General features: G+C 42.1%; 1 protein-coding gene and 1 pseudogene across 2 annotated transcripts; both read right to left on the minus strand.

Annotated features, from left to right (window-relative positions):
- Positions 1–702: 702 nt before the first annotated feature.
- On the minus strand, positions 703–2,133 carry LOC308300789 (nuclear factor 7, ovary-like; the record flags this gene model as incomplete). The annotated part of the gene is made up of 1 exon (XM_080744689.1): positions 703–2,133. One exon carries the CDS (start codon positions 2,131–2,133, stop codon positions 703–705), a length of 1,431 nt encoding a protein of 476 aa, XP_080600815.1.
- A 6,501-nt stretch (positions 2,134–8,634) lies between these two features.
- On the minus strand, positions 8,635–9,925 carry LOC308300790 (E3 ubiquitin-protein ligase TRIM35-like; annotated as a pseudogene). Its single transcript has one exon. The product of its transcript is annotated as an E3 ubiquitin-protein ligase TRIM35-like (transcript).
- Between the last annotated feature and the right edge of the window lie 6,689 nt (positions 9,926–16,614).

Below are 16,614 nucleotides of genomic sequence, written 5' to 3' on the forward strand. Positions count from 1 at the left end.
ACAATAAGCAGATAACATCACAATAATAAACAAGATAATATGTCAGTACATCATCAACAATATAACAAATGCATATGGATATCTATCTAGAAAAAACACAATATAATCAAAGTTCTAAAAAACCTAAAAACAAAAACAAATGCTAACTAGCTTCGTGTATGGTCATTGAATTTTCTGTAGTGCTAAGGCTTTTGGTGGAGTCTGAAAAGGTCAGTCCACGGCGAAAGCTAGCGAGTGAGTCCGTTGTTCTGCTAGGATGCCATTGATCCTGCTAGGATCAATGACAACGTTGCGGTTTATGGAGACAACTAAAGATTTCAAGGTTGAAAAAACAAAACAATAAAAAGGCTGAGAATCACTGCTTTGGGACAGTGGTTCTCAAAGTGGGTTCAGGGGACCCCCAGGGGTCCTTGGGGGGTTCCAGGGGGTCCCCAGCAAAATCATTTAATACAGCACCACAATCATATAAACCACATTATCCATGTTGGATATTGAAAAGGCTCACACATCATTTAGATTTTTTTTTTTAAACATAAATCTTCTCTTCTAGAGGGCGGGGGTCCCTGGTGCCACATATTTTCAGTTGGGGGTCCTTAACAAGAAAATGTTTGACAACCACTGCTTTAAGAAACAACACAACCATATAGAGATTCTGAGTAATATCCTCCTTTAAAGACTCTCAATGTCTCCTCCTCCTCATGTTTAACTGCATTGTTCCACAGTTACACTGATCTTCCCAGGTAACATCTTCAGAGAAGATGTTACTCTAGTGCAAATAGTGCAAATGTTTGGAAAGAGTGTTTCAGTGAAAGTGTGTGTGAAGGTGTGTATGTGTGTGTTAGTATCAGGATCAGAGAATGACAGCTTTCCTTCATTCCAGTCCAGCTGGACTCTGATCCTCTGAGGTTTCTGCTTCAGTGAGAAATAAGAAACTGACACTGGTCTGGCGTCTGCTATGTATTTACCTTCAAGGAACGCTATTGCCCAGCGTTGACCCCCTTTGTTTCCCTTCCTCTGGAAAGACTCTGCTAACACACCTACTCTCCAGTATGCATTGTCTCCAACCTCAACATCCCAGCTGTGACTCCCTGAGTTAAAGCCCTCAGAACCCAGGACAAAGCCATAGTGGTCAAACCTCTCTGGGTTGTAAGGAAGCTGCTGCCTTTCTCCACCTCTCGCACTGGTCATATCATCAGATAGGGTGTATTCTGGATGGGCAGTGTTGGGGTCCAGAATGACAGGAGTGTAGGAGACAATGTCCTTCATCTTGTTCCAGACTCTGAAGGTCAGGTTTCCCAGGTGTTTGGCCACGTCTATCAGTGGTCCTGAGACCGGCTGTGGGTCCTGCAGTGTGAACTGGACTCTTTCCATTGTGGTCTTGTAGTTCTGCAGGAATGAGATGTGTTCAGCTCTCAGCTCCTCCTCTATGGCTCTGATGTTGTTTGAAAGGGTTAATATGTCTCTGTTCAGAGCCTCAATCTTCTCCTTCATCACCTGACTCTTCTGCTGCTCTTCCTCCCTCAGTGCAGTGATGCTGGCCTCCTCTTCCTTTTGTAGAAACTGATGCATCTTCTTAAACTCTTCCTTAATCTGTGTCTCTGTGTGGCGGGCCTGGACCTTAACGTGTTTAGCTGTTCGGTCACTTTTCTCTTTAACTTCATTAAAGACCTTCAGTTTCTCCTGTAAAGGCTTCAGTAATTTCTGGACTTCCTCCTTGTGATCCAGAGCAGCTTCATCGATGGGTCTGAAACTGTGGTTGGTGTGTTTTTTGGAATCTCGACACACAACACACACTGGCTGTTGACATTCCAGACAGAACAGTTTGAGTTTCTCAGCATGCAGACTGCAGAGATCCTCAGACCCTGATGAAGTTCTCTTACGTTTTGAAGCTCTCTGTCTCTCCTGTATGAAGGCCTCACACACGTTCTTCAGAGCCAGGTTACGGGGTAGATGATCTGTTGGATGTATTTCTTTACAAACAGGACATTGCTTTATTCCCTTCTGTCTCCACCATTGCTGCAGACAAGCATTACAGAAGCTGTGGCTACATGACAGGACAACAGGATCTTTAAAGATGTCACGACACACAGGACAGGAATAATCCTCTACTGGAAGAGACGACGTGGAAGCCATTTAGTCTCTGAGTGAAGCTAAAAACACTCTGCTCAATACAGGAAGTCAGTCAGTGGTGGTAACACTTCCTCCTCTAGAATGTTCCCTGAAGTTTACTCAGTGTGAAATCTGTGAATGGTGGTTGTTGTTACAGTCCATTCAGCAGCAGGTTCCAGTGGTCTGGGTCAGTATTCCCTCCTGTAGCTGTGGAAAGACAGTCTGTCCTCCTCACTGGAAGTTGGGTTTGATCAGAAGGTCAATCTTATCATCTCAGATGAGTCTGGCAGGGGGCGGAGCTTTGACACACCACCTGTTGCAAAGTACACACATACACAAAATGTATTTGTCATTAATCTAATACACATATAACATATTCCTCAAACATTATGAAACATATTGAACTAGAAGCAGTGCTCTTCCGAGCACAGGTCTCCACCAGGCCGTGCGTCCTGGTGGTGCTACTGTATAATAGGCCAATGTAAAAAGGGTGGCATATGTTCTTCACCTTAGATCTTTCATGGCAGTCGGACGCTGCATGCATGATTTCAAGCATTGTGTTCCAAAAATGTGTTTTTCTAAAGTCTACCTGCTGGTGGCGCTATAACAGGACAATGTTAAAAAGGTAGCATTTGTTCCTTGACCTAGTGGGAATATGTGTGGCAAATGTCACGGTAATCGCAAGCTGCGTTGATGATTTGAGGCATTTTGTTCAAAAACGGAGCAATCCTGCAAACTTTGGAAGCTAATATTAGCCAATCAGGATGGAATGTGAAATATCAGACGGATTGGACTTGATCACATGACTATAGAGATACTGTGTACCGATTTGCATGATTTTTGGATAAAATCTCAAGGAGTAATATCCAAAAATGTGTTTTACATAAGTCAGGCCAAAGGTGGCGCTATAAAAGGCTGATGTGAAAAATGCAGGGCAAAGGTTTATCCTTAGCCTCTAGGGAGTGCGCTTACAAAGTTTGAAACTGATCGGTGGAGTTATAGGTAAAACCACAAATCGGGCTGTTATAGCGCCACCATGAGGCTGATTAAAAAAAAATTAAGTGGCATTTCTTCCTCGGCCTAGTGGGAACGTGTGTGCGCGATTTCATGATAATTGCACTTTGCGTTTGTGATTTGAGGCATTTTGTTCAAAACGGCTCAATCCCACAAACTTTGGAAGCCAATCTTAGCCAATCAGGATGGAATATGCAAAATCGGACAGATCCGTGTCGATCACATGACTGTCGAGATATTGCCTACCGATTTGTAGGATTTTTGGACAAAATCTGTAAGAGTAGTGCACAGAAATGTGTTTAGCAAACATTGGCCACTAGTTGGCGCTAGAAAAGGCCCATTTGAAAAATTTAGGGCAGAGGTTCTAGATTGGCATCCAGGGAATGTGTGTGCTCACTTTGGCAGCGACCGGGCCAACGGTGACTGAGATTTGGCGCTCACAAACTGCGAGGACGCACGGACGGACGGACGGACGGACGCACGGACGCACGCACGGACGGACACACGGACGGAGGGGAAAACATACTCTCCCTCAGCCTTCGGCTGGTGGAGACAATTAGTTTAATGACATGTATCAGGAGAGTATATCATTTCCTATATACATAATTAGTATAAACAGGAAACAATAGAGCATGGAGACAGAGGCTACTTAACCCATGCATAAACCCAGAGTAGTGAAACCTGAACATGTCCATGTGTTTTGCCTGTAGAAATTATTATACTGTATATTGTTCTTCAGAACACCATTTCTGAGGTAAAAAGGGAAAAAGGAAAAGAAAAAAAGTGGTTTGATATGAAGGGAATGAGGACCGTAGAAAGCCACTATTTGATATTGATTAGTTTTATTGATCACCAAGGGGACAATGTCTCTTGCATTAACCACACTAACTATCCACTGTCCTGCATCAGGAATGGACACAGACGGTATCACTCTAAGTGGACAATATTTCATTTTCATGGTAAGGTGTTGTGTCAGCTTGTACATCTGGTGTATTTGTCAAGTGAGGAGTGTAAAGGCCCTTCCATACTTCGACCGAAACCGCCGTTTTCGGTCAAAAGGTCATTTTCTACCATAAAATTATATTCCTCTGGACTTCTGAAAAGCATTGGACCGAACGAGAGTTCGGAAATTTGCACGTCGGAAAACACAACTCACCGAACATTTCGGTCGAAGTATGGAGAGGCCTTAAATACCAACCTGTGTGTTTACTGTGTTGTCTCAGGTAGGGTTGTGATCCTGGAGGATTTTAACTGTTCCCTCTCAATGCTCTGATTCCTTAACGCCTCCTATATTTGAAAATAAATAAAAGAAACAGCATTCATTAAAGAAATGTATAACAAATACACTCACACATACGGTATAGCACACCTCTGGGTTACTTAAGGGGGTTCCAAATGGACCCTTACAGGTCTGTAACTCTTGAGAGAGTACAAATGGAACCAATTGGACCTGTAATGCCTCATTCACATACAGAAAAGCCAAGCTAATGGTTGGCATGGTAATTCAATGTAATCTCTATGAAAACCAGCTTTTAAAATTGCCAAGCTGGAAAAAAAGCATGGAAAATTTTAATGCTGGTTTGCATAGAGATTACATTGAATTACCAAGCCAACCAGTAGCTTGGCCTCTCTCAGTAAGAATGCAGCATAAGGGTCCTTTTGGTTCCATTTGGACACTCTCAAAAGTCATAGTGGGCCTTGAGACTAAAAAGTTAATAAAGTATGGATATGCTAAACATAAGGTGCTTACTCGCTATCCCCCGGATGTTAACTCCGCATTCGGAATCTTTGTTCAGTTTATTATTCCGTATGTTTCAATAGATTTGTGTTTGAATCCCGTCTGTTCTGGGACGCCATTGTTTCCCCTGTTTACATTGAGTGTAATACCGGCTTTCACCTGACGCGCCCCGCGGGGTCCTCCCTATGTTCCCAAGGTTCTATGTTTCCAGGTTAGGTTTAGGGTTAGGGGTAGGGTTAGGGTTAGGGTTAGGGTAAGGGTTAGGGTTAGGGTTAGGGTTAGGTTTAGGTTAGGGTTAGGATTAGGTGGTAAATGGGGAATATAGAACCCTGGGAACATAGAACCTTGGGAACATAGGTACGGTCCCCGCCCCGCCACTACCGCCCATTGAGGAATACAGCAGGGAACCTACAGAATCCCAAACAGAACGGGATTAAAACGAAAAACACATCACGAAAAACACGGGCTAATACAGTGCGCACAGCACACCTGTTCCTAATGTAGAGTTAACATCCATAGCTACAGGCTCAGCACTTTATATGGTTTATTTGTACATGTACGGAGAAGTAAGGGCTTTCCGCAAGAGAAGCGAAAGTAAAAATCAGACTAGATTAAATCCATCTCTATACTACCGTGTCCATATACAAGACAGCCGCGTACAGACGGTAAAGAAATTACTTAGTTAATCAAATGTCCATATTATTGGTATTAATAAATAACACCATAATCCCTTTCAAACGTATGAATTTAAGACACAAACAAACCTCTGGCTGACTGGCTCCCGCATCTGCTGTTCAAATGGAGGAAGAACGTTTAGTGCAGCCACTAAAATGTCCTAAAAACGAGACACAACACTATTAGTTCCGGGCAGATTCAAGAAACGTAACAAAAACAGTCCCCAAGACCTCCGTGAAGTTGGCACCCCATATGTTGAAAACATATATAAAAATGGTGTCATTATTTAGTGCTGGATTTGTGCTGAATTGTGCCGTAATTTTTATAATTTGTGCTGCTATCATTATTGAGATATTGATATTCTAAAGTTATAATTTTGCTGAGGCTTGCACCCCAATTTTTGGGCTCCAAATCGGGAAAAAATGGGCTCAATCTTTAGTGCTGGATGTGCTCTAATTTGTGCCATTGAAATCATCAATGGTGCTTTTATATATATTTATATATGTACATATTTATATGGTTGAATTAGCAGATTTAGCAGCAGTATACTGATTGACCTACAGAGGGCGGTGTAGAGCAGCAGTGTTTCATGGTAGAAGATAGGAGCAGAACAGTGGTGTTTTGTAGAATATCTCAATAATGATAGCAGCACAAATTATACAATTTACGGCACAAATTAGAGCACATCCAGCACTAAAGATTGAGCCCATTTTTTCCCGATTTGGAGCAAAAAAATTGGGGGGTGCAAGCCTCAGCAAGATTATAACTTTAGAATATCAATATCTCAATAATGATAGCAGCACAAATTATAAAATTTACGGCACAATTCAGCACAAATCCAGCACTAAATAATGAGACCATTTTTATATATGTTTTCAACATATGGGGTGCCAACTTCAGATGCTCCACGTGTGCATGTGTACAGCATTCGTACAGTGGGATTGCTAAGCCTTTTATGTCAAGGACAGAATGATTCTCTCCTTTTCCAATGGTATTTTTTCAATGGAATCACCAGTTCTCACTCGGCCATAATGAGCTCCAGGTGCTGCTGTTCATATTATTTATTATACACAGTAAAACTATTTTTAATGTAGCCTATATAATTTTTTTCTTTTATTGCAATAGGCCTACTGCCAGATAAAGTTGTACACAATATGTGGTGGCCTGTCTGGGACTGGGAGTCATCTCTTGTTTAAGTAACAGGGTCTCCAGCTCTTTATTAAACAATATACATATTCAGGTTGGACACTAATTTATTTCATCATTCATATTAAGCTTGTGTTCTAGTTCCAAGTCTGTCTCCCCATTGATTTGTTTCATCTTAATTTCCACTTGTTCATGTATCCTGTTTGAATTCTCTCCTGATTGGATACAATTGGCATATTGACCTGAAATGTCTGTATTTTCTGTTTATAAGAGTTGGAAAGACCCCTGTTACTGAACAAACACTCTAAAGAAACTATTACAATGATTGCTATCAGGATGTCAAAGTGAGTGGTCCCATAAAAGATAAGTGACAAAGTGAAATAATTCCTTGTAATTTATCACATTCGTATCATGAATGGATTCAATATATTTCTAAAATAATAGTTCTAACCATGACATTTATTTGAATACCAAGGAGTTGCTGAATCTGCCCTCTAGATGTCAGTGTTGTCCTTCAATAAAGTGGGTTTAGTTTATCAGGAAGGTCTGCATAATGTATCTCTCAAATAAACATCTGCTGTAGTCTGTAGTCTGATGCAAGACCATAAAACTGCATGCAAACAGTTGATAAATTAACTGTCATCCAATAGTTTCTATTATTCACAGAAAATCACACAAAGGTTCTAGTTTAGGGCGGAAAAGAGCCCATAACGTTATTCCCTTTATGCTTTCATCATTATGATGCACTTGGAAATGATTGTAATTAAACAAAATAATTATGTATGAAATGATTTCTTCAAATACAAAATAACTACATGCTAGTTCCAGTCAAAGATGTCATGCCAACAGACCCTGCCTGCAGTAAGAGAAGACTAGACTAGAATCACACATGCAATCCACTACCTCACTATAAAAACAACCATGACTTCAGATCATCAGACTTTAATCAGGAATGCAGTCTCTTTCAGTTACATATCATTTAAAAGAAAAACAGCAGGACAGAGTATGAAGAACATAGTACAGTAAAAAAATAAAAAATAATCACACCATGTGTGAATTCAGTGGTGCTGATGGACAACTACTGATGTCCTGTAACATCATGTCATGTAGTTTTAACACCATGGGAAAAACTTTGGAAAACATACGTCCAACTTACACCATCCAATCGGAAAACCCATGGAAAACACAAAACATACTAGTAGGTCAGCACAGCTCAAAATTATAAACACAAAACAAAAATAACAACTTGACTCGCTGTCATCTATTAACACTTTCAGCTGATTATATTGTTTTCCATCATTGTTTTCCTGCCTTCTCCTTATCAATATCTGTCTGTATGTAAATCAATAATTTGGTTAAGAATGGTCAGTTTAAAACAAAATGTTGGTGTCGTTGTTTTCCTTGTATGATAGATGAAATGAAAGTAAAAAGTACAGCATTAATATAATATTCTGTTTATTCATAGCCTGAACCCCAAACAGTATCATAACCATCACTAGTACCAATAGATGTGATCCATAACAACATCACAATATGGACATTTTTGATGACATCACAGATCAGTGGTTCTCAACCTTCTTTCTTTCACAGCCCACCCATCTGACCCTTTAACACCAAGTGCATATAGTGTTCTAAAGGTGGGGTCAGGGGACCCCCAGGGGTCCTTGGGGGGTTCCAGGGGGTCCCCAACAAAAGTAGTTAATATAGCAACACAATCATTTAAACCACATCATCCACTTATATTTTGGATATTGAAAAAGCTCACACATCTTTAAACATAAATATTCTCTTCTAGAGGACAGGGATCTCTCCCTGGCACCACATATTTTAAGTTGTGGGTCCTTGACGTGAAAATGTTTGACAACTACTGCTTTAGGAAACAGTCATTGACCACAACACAACGATTCAATGAGTAATATCATCCTTTAAAAACTGACTCCTCCTCCTCAAGTCTAACTGCATTGTTCCACAGTTACACTGATCTTCCCAGGTAACATCTTCAAAGGAACAGTATGAGACCAAGTGTAAATGTATGGAAAGAGTGTGTCAGTGAAAGTGTGTGTAAAGGTGTGTATGTGTGTGTTAGTATCAGGATCAGAGAACGACAGCTTTCCTTCATCCCAGTCCAGTTGGACTCTGATCCTCTGAGGTTTCTGCTTCAGTGAGAGACCAGTGACCGACTACATCAGTCAGTGACTCTGATGAGTCAGTTACTGAGTAATCTACGTCATCTAACCTCATGCTCCACTCTTGACCCCCTCTGTTTCCCTTCCTCGGGTAAGACTCTTCCATCACACCCAATCCCCAGTTTTCATTGTCTCCAACCTCAACATCCCAGCTGTGACTCCCATAGTTAAAGCCCTCAGAAGCCAGAACAAAGGGCCAGTGGTCAAACCTCTCTGGGTTGTCAGGAAGCTTCTGCCATTCTCCACGTCTCACAGTGGTCAGATCATCAGACAGGGTGTATACTGGACAGACAGTGTTGGGGTCCAGAATGACAGGAGAGTAGGAGACAATGTCCTTCATCTTGTCCCAGACTCTGAAGGTCAGGTTTCCCAGGTGTTTGGTCACGTCTATCAGTGGTCCTGAGACCGGCTGTGGGTCCTGCAGTGTGAGCTGGACTCTTTCCATTGTGGTCTTGTAGTTCTGCAGGAATGAGATGTGTTCAGCTCTCAGCTCCTCCTCTATGGCTCTGATGTTGTTTGAAAGGGTTAATACATCTCTGTTCAGACCCTCAATCTTCCCCTTCATCATCTGACTCTTCTGCTGCTCTTCCTCCCTCAGTGCAGTGATGCTGGCCTCCTCTTCCTCTTGTAGAAACTGATGCATCTTCCTAAACTGTTCCTTAATCTGTGTCTCTGTGTGGCGGGCCTGGACTTTTACGTGTTTCGCTGTGCGCAGTGTGCAGCCACTTTTCTTTTTAACTTCATTAAAGACCTTCAGTTTCTCCTGTAAAGGCTTCAGTAATTTCTGGACTTCCTCCTTGTGATCCAGAGCAGCTTCATCGATGGGTCTGAAACTGTGGTTGGTGTGTTTTTTAGAATCTCGACACACAACACACACTGGCTGTTGACATTCCAGACAGAACAGTTTGAGTTTCTCAGCATGCAGACTGCAGAGATCCTCAGACCCTGATGAAGTTCTCTTACGTTTTGAAGCTCTCCGTCTCTCCTGTATGAAGGCCTCACACACGTTCTTCAGAGCCAGGTTACGGGGTAGATGATCTGTTGGATGTATTTCCATACAAACTGGACATTGCTTTATTCACCTGCTTCTAATGATATCAACGCACTTAATGCGAAATATTCACGTGCTTTCAGACTCTTCAATGCAGAGGTATCCATAGATACAGCATACTAGTATCTCACCAATGCAGAGAAGTATCTCACCAAGGCCGAGATATTAGTAGTAAAATGACGACATCTAGTGGTCAACCTCAGAGGAGCGCAAAAATAAAACCTGAGGTGACTCCCAGCCTCGAACCAGATGCCAAGTGTGCTCTGTTCCCCAGTGTAATGCTCCACGCCACTGACCCTGACGGAGCGGCGCGGTATTGGGCGCCGATGAGCCCCGTGAGTCGCCACCGAGGCGAGCGCTAGCGAGCCGAGTTGCCGCGACGAGCGGTGCGAACGGCGCCCAATCCCACTCAGCCGCGTTACCGAGTTATGTGCCGTTATGGACAGAATAGTAAATATTCAGTCCCTCACTATCAACATCTACCCCACTATCCACGTCATAGATATCCACGTCATAGATAAATGCACAAAAAAGGAGTCACTTCATCCGTTCATTAGCTCAGTCAGTAGAGCACGGATGCAACAAACCCACGGTTTGGGTTCGATTCCCCTGAGGGGACTAATATTCAAGGCGAGAGATATCGGCGCATGCGTACTTCAAAGTAGATACTCCTCCGTGGATACACTGTGGATACTATCTGCGTTCAAACGTCTGAAAAAGGGTGATAAAGTCCGGTTGAATGCGAAGATACCAGTCGAAGCGGGTGCTTTATTCCCTTCTGTCTCCACCATTGCTGCAGACAAGCATTACAGAAGCTGTGGCTGCATGACAGGAGAACAGGATCTTTGAAGATGTCATGACACACAGGACAAGAATAATCCTCTACTGGAAGAGACGACGTGGAAGCCATTTAGTCTCTGAGTGAAGCTACAAACACTCTGCTCAATACAGGAAGTCAGTCAGTGGTGGTAACACTTCCTCCTCTAGAATGTTCCCTGAAGTTTACTCTCAGTGTGAATGGTGGTTGTTGTTACAGTCCATTCAGCAGCAGGTTCCAGTGGTCTGGGTCAGTATTCCCTCCTGTAGCTGTGGAAAGACAGTCTGTCCTCCTCACTGGAAGTTGTGTTTGATCTGAAGGTCAATCTTATCGTCTCAGATGAGTCTGGCAGGGGGCGGAGCTTTGACACACCACCTGTTGCAAAGTACACACATACACAAAATGTATTTGTATACATAACGTATGCCTCAAACATATTGAATTAGTGTAATGAAATGTGTCAGGACAGTCTTTTATTTCCTAAATAATTTGTATAGAAAGGCAACAATAGAGCATGGAGACAGAGGCTACTTAACCCATGCATAAACCCAGAGTAGTGAAACCTGAACATGTTGTCAGTGTAATTAGGGCTGTCACGATATGACATTTTACATGACGATTAATTGTGACTCAAATAATTGGCGATTGACGATTTAATTGTGTTTTTGACGTTGATAATTAAGTTTCTGTTTGGCTTTTAGGCTTTGAAGTTATACATGGTAGATGTGACGCATAACCTAAATATACAAAGAAATTACTGACATATTTGACAACTTACTACTTAAAAATAACTTTGATAGTGGAAATAGCCGATCTACAAGCTCACAACGCGCCGCGATGCGATGCGTTGTGAACTTGTAGATCTGCTATTTCCACTATTTCGGCCATTTTTCAACATTCACGATTATGACGATTATGACAAAATAATTGCGATAATGTCAAATAATCACGATTAGACGATTATGTAATAATTGTGACAGCCCTAAGTGTAATAAGTGAAAAGCTTTACTCCACGTGTTTTGTCTGTAGACATAATTATTATACTGTATATTGTTCTTCAGGACACCATTTCTGAGGGAAAAAGGGAAAAAGGAAAAGAAAAAAAGTGGTTTGATATGAAGTGAATGAGGACAGTAGAAAGCCACTATCTGATATTGATTAGTTTTATTGATCACCAAGGGGAAAAATGTACCTTGCATTAACCACGCTAACTATCCACTGTCCTGCATCAGGAATGGACACAGATGGTGTCACTCTAAGTGGAGAATATTTAATTTTCATGGTAAGGCTCAGTGACGTCATTACGTGCGCGTCCCGCGTCTCTGACGCATTCACGTTGCCTAGAGACGCATTCACGTCATTGTCCTGGGGTCCCACTGACGCATCGCCTCCATTGGAGTCCACGTTAAAATAATTTACCACATCGCGAAAAAAAAATATTTTAAAAAGTCCACAGACGCCACCATTGTTCATGGGTGAAGGCATGCTACTTTACCCTATGTTAACACAAATGAAATCCGCGTAGAAAGTCTTAAAACAGACGATAGAACTAACGACAGTGTGTTTTAAATCCACCGACGCCATTTTGTGCGCCCATGCATGGTCACAGAATTCAATGGGTGCCTGAGTTTTAGCGTAGCACCGGGCCGCTGTCTAACCATAGTGGCACAGCGTGTTAAGGTGATACACCAAAAAGGGTTCCCCCACAGAACAAGGCACGGCGCAGAAACGTGACGTCTCTACACTGGAGCGACATGCGCATTGGCAGCGAGCGGTCTCCGAAAAGAATTGCTTTAGTAAACTTGCGTAGTTGCGTTACTGTGAAAATGTCCCACAACTGAAAACATCCGACAATAGCCAATGATGTTATTATGATGATCCAACGGCTATGATCTCCGGTTGGAACTTGTGACAGCGTGAGCATTGATCGTCGTCACCTCTCCTCTCCCCACCCCAGTCCCCACGCTACGCTGTGGACCAGAGCTACTCTTCCCCATAGCCTCTCCCCCGCTCCGCTCGCTGCTCTGTCTGCAGGCAGCAAAAGGACTGTCACCCTTTCCGTGAAAGCCTTTTTCTGTGTCGTATTAAAAAAAGAATACAGTCCCGGGAGAGATGTGTAGTATGGTACATGTGTCTTTAGTTCCGACCGCTTAGAAAAGGTAATTGATCGGTTGAAAGAAACTTTATAAGCGTGTTTGAGTTTGTTTCGCCAGCACAGCCACCCTGCCTCTGTGTCTGTCTGTAACGCCATGCTGCGCGTTCATGTATGCAGTAGACGCGAACGCGCATTCACGTTCACTGTAGTTGCATTCAACAGCGCAAATTGTTGATGTGAGGTTTAAGAATAAAGAGAAGCAAGGTCTTATTGTCACTACTCTACAGGGACAAGAAGCAAAATGCAATGTTGTGATCGAGGTGATAATAATAATAAGAAAAACTAAGATAAGGGATGATGATGATGATGATGATAATAATAATAACAATAATAATAAAATAAAATAGAAACGTCAACAGTATAGCCATAGAATAGCTGTATAAAGAATGTGTTCTATTGCAGACATATGTATATATGTATATAAAATAGCAGCCATAGTAACAGTAATAGTATCAACTACAGTAAGCCTACTACTTGACATGACAATAGCTGAACCACTGTCTTTAGACGGCCTTAATAACCTATTGTGGTGTGTAAAATAGCCTATAGAAAAAAGTTAAGGGTAATAATAATAATGGTAATAATAAGGGTAGTAATAATCAAAGTCGTGTACACTGTAGGGAGCTACAATGGAAAAAACTATGGCTCGTGGACCAACCGGTGACTTTGTACACGACTTCGTACATTTCCCATAGATTCTATGGGACTTGACCACTTGCTCCTGCCCTTCGTGTACACGGTCTGTGCCGTCTATAGTTTCTTAATGGGGGGCAGCAGAGAGCCATATGTACACAGGCCCTAGGTGGTGTCCACGACCAGTAGTTTTACATGAACCCTCAGAGGGACACTGTGGGCTTATCAAGTGGTCCGTGGTGGTTCTCAAAGTGAGGTCGGGGGACCCTCAGAGGGACACTGTGGGCTTATCCATACGTTGGCTACAGGGGGAAAATAATTAAATGTACTTTTCATCGTGCCTGTTGCTAAGGTATGGCAACATGATTGGTGTCTTGCAAGACACCAGTCATGTTGCCATACCTTAGCCTTTCCTGAACTGACGCCGCTGTGAACATGTGTACACAGCCAGCATATTACTCAATGCCAAACTTTGCACACACACTCCTTGCCTGCCAATCCACAACCTCCACCCCTCCAGGGACCCCCAGGGCTTATCTCCCGATTAGGACACTTTCCAGCATAGTGACATGCAGAACAAACTGTCCATATAGTATGGTTTACATAAAAGTCAGTTGTCTTTCACACACACACACACACACACACACACACACACACACACACACACACACACACACACACACACACACACACACACACACACATACATATATATATATATATATATATATATATATATATATATATATACATATATATATATATATACATATATATATATATATATATATATATATATATATATATATATATATATATTTCATTTATTTATTTCATAAATATTTTTCATCACAATTGGGTTTGTGGGGAGCCATCCCTGCTTCAAGCTGTCACAGCACGGCACCAACACTTCAAACTAGTTAAAAAACCCAATACAGCAGATCTACAAGCACCTCACAGATCTACAAGCACCTCGCACATGCCAGGGACAGAGTAGGTTGGCCTGCATAAGCCTTGCTGTCAACACACTATACTACACCACTCAGGCCACCAAGCCAGGTGTGGTCAATTAGTGCCTTCTTTTGATCAGTGGCTTCTGCTTGATGAGTGGCACCAGTCTGTCTTTGTTCCCTGGTCAGTCAAGTTCACTGGGAGAGAATGTTTCAGATCAGTGCAAGTGTATTTGTTTTCCATTTGGACTTACTGTGTTTTGTTGGTACAGTATGCGTGCGACTAACTAATATTTCTGATAATTCCAATTTGTTTGTTGTTTAATTAGCCGGATTGTGAATGCCCTGCATTTTTCTTTCATCTTTAGAACCACACGTGTGTAACAAAACAGAGTGGTGATCATTTGGTGTGGGTGAAGAGAAGAAAAACATTTCATTAAAGGAGTAGTTCACCCCCAAAGTTACTTTTTTTCTATTCATGGCGTGAGTAATACATTGAAAAAATACGTCATTTTGGGGGTGAACTACTCCTTGAATGTCAGTTTTGTGGTGTTTTGACTGGACACCCTGAGGATATTGCCAGATAGATAGACAGACAGACAGACAGACAGACAGACAGACAGACAGACAGACAGACAGAGAATTGTAGGCCTTGCATTTATTTGACTTGGTTCCAACAGATGGCGAAAATAGCTAATCTTCAAGCTCACAATGCCTCACTGTTTGGACAAAGAGTTGAGGCGTTACATTTTGTAAAACACGGCCTTGTGAAAATAGCAGATCTACATGCTCACAACACCTCACAACGCAGGGCGGCGTGAGCATGTAGATCTGATATTTTCACAATTTCTGCCCCTAATATTTAATTTATCATTTTAAAAGTATTAAAAAGTCCTTAAATTGTCTCTTTAGAAATGTGCAGATAGCCTCTGTATACTGTTGAGTGGAAAAACAATGTTTCACATTAAGCTAAACATTTGGGACCACCCAAGATCATTTGGAGACCCCTCTAGGGGTCCCATAGTTGAACCACTGACTTATAAGGGGAGTATGGAGACCCCTCTAGGGGTCCCATAGTTGAACCACTGACTTATAAGGGGAGTATATGAGGCTGGATCCGTCTGGAACACTGCACTAGGCTCTCGCCAGCTCTGTAGCTCTCCACACTTGAACAGTTGTGTCCTTAAATTCAATTATAATAATTAACCCCTGTATATACGGGCAATAGTTTTACATGACTTTGTGTACACAGCCAATAGTTTTACATGAACATGTTCAGGCTTTAGTACTGTACTGTCTCGTGTAGCCCAACAGAGCCCATCACAGCACAACACGGCCCACCAGAGCCCAATACAGCCTACCAGAGCCCAATAGACTCCAGCAAACCTAAGTCCAGCCCAGTCCTGCCCAATAGGAGTATAGACCAGGGAAGGGGGGTAGTTAGATGACTGCACCAGACTCCACCAGGCTGCTCCATGCTCCAGCCAGCTCTGTAGATCCTGTGTACACGGCACTCCTAACTCGAAAGGTCAAGGAAAAGGGTCGTTTTAGGCGTCAAAACAGGCCCTTTGTCCTTAAAATGAATAAAAAAAACAAAAAAATATGTTTTGTTTCAGGCAGGACACACGTTTCATATTTGAAGCATGCCCGATCTGATGGAATGGGTTTCGTGTCTCTCCGACACTTTGAACCCTTTACGATTGCGAAAAAGACACCAAAACCCGGATTTTTGTCCTTAAAATCAATAAAAAAATCTAAAAAAATCTGTTTGTTTTACGCAGGAAACACTTTTCATATTTGAAGGATGCCTGATCCGATGGAATGGGTTTCGTGTCTCTCCGACACTTTGAACCCTTTATGATTGCGAAAAAGACACGAAATTTGCACGCCACCAACACGATTACACATTCATTCGGATAAAAGACACTTATTCTGACTTACTTTTTGACGCTGAATCCAACAAACCCGGTCTCGTGTCTCTACGACACTCCTAACTCGAAAGGTCAAGGAAAAAGCCACTGTGTACACAGGCAATGGTTTTACATGACTTTGTGTACACGGCCAATAGTTTTACATGAACATGTCTAGGCTTTAGTACTGTACTGCATCGTATAGCCCAACAGAGCCCAGAACAGCACAG

Source organism: Nannobrachium achirus, assembly GCF_963921795.1.
Source record: "Nannobrachium achirus genome assembly, chromosome: 16".
Lineage (NCBI taxonomy): Eukaryota > Metazoa > Chordata > Actinopteri > Myctophiformes > Myctophidae > Nannobrachium > Nannobrachium achirus.